General features: G+C 37.3%; 1 protein-coding gene across 3 annotated transcripts in view; it reads left to right on the top strand.

Moving 5' to 3' along the window:
* LOC137992445 (mucosa-associated lymphoid tissue lymphoma translocation protein 1-like) overlaps positions 1 to 4,864 on the top strand; it is a 36,262-nt gene extending 31,398 nt beyond the window's left edge. For 2 of the 3 annotated variants that reach the window (XM_068837790.1, XM_068837787.1), the window contains exons 14-15: positions 2,200 to 2,322; positions 3,754 to 4,864. In XM_068837790.1, coding sequence (XP_068693891.1) covers positions 2,200 to 2,322; positions 3,754 to 3,882 — 252 coding nt within the window. In that variant the 3' untranslated portion in view covers positions 3,883 to 4,864. The remainder of the gene's footprint in view (positions 1 to 2,199; positions 2,323 to 3,753) is intronic. The other variant, XM_068837789.1, reaches the window with a different exon arrangement.
* Positions 4,865 to 7,403: the final 2,539 nt, after the last annotated feature.

Raw genomic sequence — 7,403 nt, 5'->3', positions numbered from 1 at the left:
TACATGTACATGTATTTGCAACATTACATAACCACCGATCAGTTGGCCCAGTTAGCTGAGCATCAGACAACCATGCCGTGAGTTCAGCTCTGTCCGGACCAACACTCGGGGTCTTTACAGTCAAGCTATGTGAGGTGTGACCAGTATCCACAAGACTGAAAATAAAATTCAAATTCCTCTTTAGAGCTTCCGAGATTTGAATGGAATCTTGACGTTTTTCCTGAAAGTTGCTGTGATAAATTTACAATAACTGAACAATAATTCATCTAACACTTGAAACGGTTTTTACTTTTCAAACACCGTTTATTTTATATTAACATGAAAGTTTATAGCCAACTATTTGCGATAATAATATCAAGGGAATATCCAAGGGAATTCAGAATCTTGAGAGCAAAGTTAAAAACTGGCATGTGGATTTCAATACTCATTTCACGCATGAGATAGCTTGACTGCAACTGATGAGGAAGTGATGCCTTTGTAATTTCTGTACATTTACAAAATAGTAAGACATTCAAGTCTTCTCTGATAACTTGGACTATTAACAGTAGGCCCTGTCTTGCAACTATTGTTTGTAAATTCTGTGGGATTTTGAAGATCCCACACAATATTTGAAAAGTGCAGGGCATGGAGTTGCCAATGTTATGCGTCCTGTTGCTCTAATCCAAGGCCACAAGTTTATTAGCCTTTCCTAAGCTATTGATTGCAACCCTTGTAAAGTAAAAACTTCACTCACTCATTAGCTACTTATTCTCCTGCCAAAAGTTCAAAAGTTACTGTTGTTGTTTTATTACTTTTACATCATTGATAACTTGTCTAAGCCAGAGGTAGAAACTATACATGTTCAGCAATATTGTATTAATTTTGTTTTGGAAACTAAGCCCACAACTGTACGCCAAACAGATCTGCCCAAATTTTGATTCAAATACCAAAAACAAAATCACTTGTCTTATATGTGAAGAAATGTGGAAAATGTAGACTCACACATGACACATAATTTATATTCCTCACTTGCGGGGTCACACTGTTAATTGAGTTTGGACTTGACCCACCACTAAAGTACATGTTGTTCTCTGGAACTGCTGGGTCCTTTGCTAGAAATGACAGCTCATCATTCTCAGGCAGGCTGAAGGAGACTTCATTAGGGATAATTAATTACATGTTTGTTCCTAATATGACAGTTCGGATGGGTCAAGTTATTTGGTCTTGTTGGCCCTACACTCGTGATAACATAAAACAAACCACAAGACTTGATTTTGTTATCTGTATATGATCATACAAAGTACAGTACATTAAGACAGCTAACTTTCTGATTACAGGGGTTGACTTCAGGCCCACATTGTTCTAAAAGTGATGTCTCTATCTGCTGAATAGTAATAATTGTGACTAATGGTGCACTATCCACCTTCCAACAAAAAGCTAGGTCTACACCAATGGACCTCAAATTTACACTGAGAGTTGTAAATGTGTTACAGATCTGACGGAAATATTGTATATGATGTATCAAATGTCAGCATTTGAGTGGTAATGTACACTAGGTATTTTTGGTGATTCAAGACATTTTAACAGGGAAATCGAAAGAAACGTTATGTATAAATAAAGAGAAATCTGTATTAGATACGCAGATATTGATTGTTGATAGTAAAACATTATCTTAAAATGTTTTTTCATCATGAATAATAATATTATTAATGAGTTTTATAAGTGGTGTTACATAGATTCTTGAAGTCCTGCAGTGATTAATAATTATCATATGGCCTGTGCGACCCCGCACATGTCTTCATTGTTAAACTATTGGGAAAATCCCCACATAAGGGCCGCATGCATTAACGCAAGCATGGCCGGAAAAAGCCGTATGGCCCTACTAGGAACACGTACTGTTCCATGCGATGCAATGTTAGGGGATTTTGTTGCTCTTAAACATCCAGAAAAGCAAACGCAAACAACATAAAATTACTGTATGAGACAAATTTTCTGTGACTTATTTTGTCCAAACTTCATATTCTGAGTGCTCGTGAATAGTGTAAAGAGCCCATAATTTGATAAAATGCTTACTGACTGAGTGTAGGTCGAGCCAGACATGTCATGACTTCAGGCCAAATATTTCACTGTCTGACCCTCCCACTCAGTCAATAAGTACCTATTATGGAACCCTGTTACAACATCAATAATCATGCAACCACATTGTTGCTTACTTTCTAGAAGTCCCCAGAGTCTGTGAATGGAGTTGCTGCAAGGTCGTGGCGGGATGGTGCTGGGCAGGACACACCTTCCAAAAGCCCTGTCGAGAGAATTAGTGACATATACAACATACAAAGACTCAAGGTAAGCATGTCACTAATTTAAAACACCAGAGGCTCTGAAAATCAAAATCATGACAGATGAGGGAGTGGTTACATGGAGGATATGCATTTTATGTTTGAGTGGCAAGAACAATAATTATATAAATGTATTGTACTTGCAAGAACATAAAATTCATATGTTTGAGTTAACATGTAATTTTCGTTTTATTATTATCGTGGAAATTAAATAGACAGTATGGTAGAGATTAAAAAGGAGGCTTTTAGGTATTAATACAAACAAAAGAGGACAGGGAAAAAAGGTCAAAATTGTGATGTCATTGCTCAGTATGCACACTTGTGTTAAATATGAAAAATACGCTACTGTTCCCGGATGTAGCGGTTGTATTGATTCTACAGTACGAGTGTTTTAGTTCCCAGTAAAACACTCCCAACTGTATAATAAAAATGCATTACCGGGTATTAGTGATGACCAAGTAACACATCATGTGCTTCTGTCTACAAAATGCAAAAATTGCAGCAAGTAAACTGCTTTTTTTGTCTTTGTGCCAATAACACTACGTGATCAGAGAGTGTGAACCTGCACATCTCCCTTGATCCAAATGTTGCTGATAAATTTGATGTCAATTAAGATGGCTGAAAATTTGGCTACTCGTGAAATGTGAAGAGATTTATTCAGACAACCAACCAAGTAGCCAACAATATCTCAATACCATAATAATCATTGATGACTCTGGGTGTGGTCAGCCAGATGTAATTGGGTGGGAGTCCATTTTTATGGGGAAGGAAATTAAACCAGCTGAGATCCTGGAGAATATATTGAATATTGAAGTTCAGCCTGTGGAAGATTTCAGAGGTGGGAATGTAGACATTGACCATTACACTAGCCTTAATGCTCAAGGCAAACAGCACAGGGTATTTGTAGATAGACAGTTATTATGTCGGTTCAAACTAGCAGAGTAAGTATACCTTAAGTACACTTGAGGCCTACTTCAGATGTGAACTGGTTTAATTTCAGCTCAAGTAGCCTACTTTGTGGCCATGGTAATGCATTCCCTTCAAAGAAGCCAATGTACACTCTCAAGTCTTGTTCAGACCATCCTTACTATCGAACACATTTGCCGCATAACTTGATCGACAACCCAATAACTTTGAAAGCATACTTTGAATTATTCTAATATCGACACTCGTCATGGTAAGTAAACATGGACAATCTCAAGGTTGCTTGAGCTATGGGCATACTTAAGGTATACATGTACTTACTCCGCTGGTATGAACCCACCTATTAACCCTATCCAACATGACTTGCCTAAATCTTAGACAGACAGCAAGCAGTGTTGTTTTTTGTGTTAAGCCGTACACCCCTTTAGTGAACCTAAACTGGGCTACATTATTTGCGTGGTAATTTCAAAACTAAGGAATAATGTCTAACAGAAGTACTGCCTTTTTTTCTTAGCAACCACTTGGCCTGACTATAACAGTGAAATATGTTTTAAATGGGTCACGTGAGGAGCGGACCAAGCACATTGTACAGGTGTTTCACAGCAAAGAGTTTGGAATTGCGGCAGCTTTCTCCAAGGAGTAATCCAGTTGATCAAAGGCTGACTGAACTTTTAGACTTGTAGTGTACAAGTAACCAGTTTGTTGAGATGTTTATGTAGATATCGATCCAAAGCGGTCCAAAGCTTTCTTGAGAACAGAACGCTAACAATGTTGTGTGTCCTGGAACTTGACACTTAAAGACATGGACAACTGAAGTGACGGTAATGAACTACTCAGTGTCACTTGGAGCCAACTGCTGGGTATCGGTAATTTCTCGGGCAGAAAGAGAATTTTACAGGAAATTAAAACAAAGTGTCTTGTATCGGACTGCTTGCCCAGAAAGTCCTAAAAAACTGGAAATGCTCAGTTTAAGTACCGGGTACTTTGAAATGGTGTTTTTGCTCATTAAGACAAGAATTTTGTTGAAATTGGGACTTTGTTTAAATGACAAGAAGGCAGCCAAAATTTTCGGTAGGTGGCTGTTTTGGCAAACAACTGGCTTAACAGACCATTCTTTGTTAAATACAGTTTACATGTAAATGTCAGAGGTGTGATATGTATAATACCACTGACATCCCTTCATAAGCACTTCAATAACTTGGGATGCATATAGTGTGGAATATTGCCATAAATTTAATACACTGGATATATCAAAATTTCAATCAATGCACAAATTTTTTACAGCAAATTAGTAGATCGATTTACTGTCCGTGATCAATAATTCAGCAAATTAGATTGAACAGTGTGCTTCCAATAAACAGAAGTGACTGGACGAAAACAAATTTCTCCAACTGCTAGAAGTTAGACCTGGCCCATAGCCTCATCCAATTTTACAATTAGATTAAAGAAATGCCAAGCATAAGCAGAGTGTAAACGCCATAAAACTTGGGTTAATACTTAATTTCTTAAGTAAAGTAAAATTAATGTTGTAGGTTTTATATTAACATGAAGACCGGATGTTTCCAAAGGATATCATCTTAAACTCAGCATGTATTTATTTTTATTATTTTCTTTTTTGCAGCAAAGGTTGGCAAAATAAAGGAATAAGTAAATAGAACCGTTTTATTCTCTTGTTCAGTTTTCTCATGAAATAAAATCCCCTTTTAACACTCAAAGAAAGATTGCCTCCACTGTTAAATCATGGCATTTACCAACATTGCATCAAATGGAAAAGCCTTCTGCTTGTTCTATTGACACGATGACAGAGCGGCAGGTACAAAACACAGGTCACAGGGCACAGGGCACAGGTCATTGTTTTACCAATACAGAAAGTATCTTAAACATTCAGAAGAGCTAACCTTAAGCCTAAAAACGTTTGTTTAGGCCTAATTAGGCCTAAGGTTAGCTTGTATGAATGTTTAGGATACATTCTGTATTAGTAAAACAATGACCTGTGACCTGTGCCCTGTGATCATGACAGAGTGATGCATGAGCTATGTATACAAGAGACAGATTGAGGATCAGCACAGCAGATTGGTCCACTGTGCATCTGTAACAGGGGTTACATGACCTCATAACTTCATTATATGGTGGAAAGAAAAAAATAAAATACAAAACTAAAGAGCCTTTTGAGTTTTTATCTCGATCAGCTACACGAGGTTTCAGCTCGGTACCGTGTATCGTTTCGGAAATAGAGCAGTTTCAATTTCAGAGTTTTTCAAAGTGCGTGACATGTTGATGGCTCGGCGGGTCTAATCTGCAGGTCGCGGGTTGCAGAAAGTATCCTAAACATTCTTAAAAGCTAAATTTAGGCCTAAGGTTAGCTTTTAAGAATGTTAAGGGCATTTTTCTGTATTGGTGAAACAATGACCTGCAACCTGTGACCTGTGACCTGCAGATTAGACCCGCCGTTGACGGCTTTTGAAAAACATGCCAGTTGCATAAAACATCAATTTTCCTCGTGTTTTTGTGGCCTAAACAGCTAATATTAGGAGACGTGTCTATACGAATGTTTGCTAGCTCATTATACAGCAGAAAGTGTTAAAGACAACCAAACCAAATTCCAGATGTTTCTACAGGTTTCCGGCCGCCATGTTGGTGTACTTCAGCAGTACACCAACATGGCGCCTCCATACTAAACTCAACAAATTTAAGTAATATATTTTGCTGAATAACTCGAGTACGGAATATCGCACAGCCCTGAGACTTGGACCATTGATTATTTATTCCTCTTCTATAACATATCCATTTCTTGGCTCAATTTCTTAAATGGTAAGCGATTTATGTTTTCGCTTGCGTGACTTGCAACCCAAGAATAGACAGGAGTCCAAGGAGGAACAATCAGTAATTTAAGTCGTAGGGGACTTATTTTTTGCAGTTTGTAGGTGTTTTTTATCATTTTTTTGGAGCAGACAAATGTGTAGAGTTAGAGAAGAGAGACCCTGGGAACGAGATTGCACTCATGTAACTTGCCAATCAATTTTTCATGTTAGATTATTAATTTTCATACTTGTTCTGTTACTTGAGTTTTTTATTTACAAACTTAGTTGAATTTGTTTATTAATTTTGATGTCCAAGAAGAGATTTGAAAATCCAAGGAACAAGATGTAGCAGTTTAAGAAATACACTTTTCCAGGAATGTAGACAATAATATTATTTAATATATACAATGTGAGAGTGCCTCCTAAATTGTAAGAAGTTATACTTATTTCCAACAAAAAGGTAAGTGTTTAGGTTGCTAATAGTTAACAATATTATTCACCGACAGAGAGGTAAATAATGTTTTAGAATACCAGTATACCACACAAGTTGAATAAAAAGAAAACCAAAAAACTACTTTACTTTCGTAAAATGTAGTTGGAAATTTTAAATCTCATGTGCCGTCTAATCGGGGGTGACTAATACTTGGATAATGACCTCCAAGTTAGCCAATCAGCAAGTGGAGAGCACAATTAACTTAGGTGGTATATAGTATTAGAAAACAGTCCCAAGAAAATATGCTCGCTGATTGGTTAAAAATCGTATTTCTATATACCTCAATGGAGAGACAAATAGCACGAGCTGTTGACGTACTGATGGCGCAAGCAAAGAGAATTTACATTTTGATAATTAAGAGTTAAGAAGTTGATTTCCTTTTTCTCATCGCGTTGTTTTCTAAAAGAAATAGAAAACATGTACTCCTTGTTTCTATCGGGTTATAGAAACATGAGTGAAAGTTTGGGAGAACTTGAAAAAGCTGTGGAAACACTCGCCTGCAGCTCTTGTTCCCACAGCATTTCTCGTTCTCCCAAACTTTCACTCGTGTTTCTATAACTCGATAGAAACACGGTACATGTTTTCTATTTCTTAAACATAATTTACATCAAGGTAAATCAAGCTGTTTTATCTCTACTTGAGGAAAAGAGTTTAGGGGAGCCTTTGGGATGTTACGGTAATGACATGAGTGAAGTGGGCATGACTATTCCGGGGGCGGGGGGTAGGGGGTGAGGGTACGCTAGCTGAAAGAACCCAAACCTTTACAAAAATGCTAACCTTAGGCCTAAACATCTAAAGCATAATGTTAAGGCCTAAGGTTAGGATTTTTGTAAAGATATGGATTGTTGCAGCTATGGTACCCTTCACCCC

The sequence above is a fragment of the Montipora foliosa genome, chromosome 2, assembly GCF_036669935.1.
Source record: "Montipora foliosa isolate CH-2021 chromosome 2, ASM3666993v2, whole genome shotgun sequence".
In the NCBI taxonomy this organism is placed as follows: Eukaryota; Metazoa; Cnidaria; class Anthozoa; order Scleractinia; family Acroporidae; genus Montipora; species Montipora foliosa.
The sequence above is the reverse complement of the archived record's forward strand: the minus strand, read 5'-3'. Positions and strand labels throughout refer to the sequence as shown.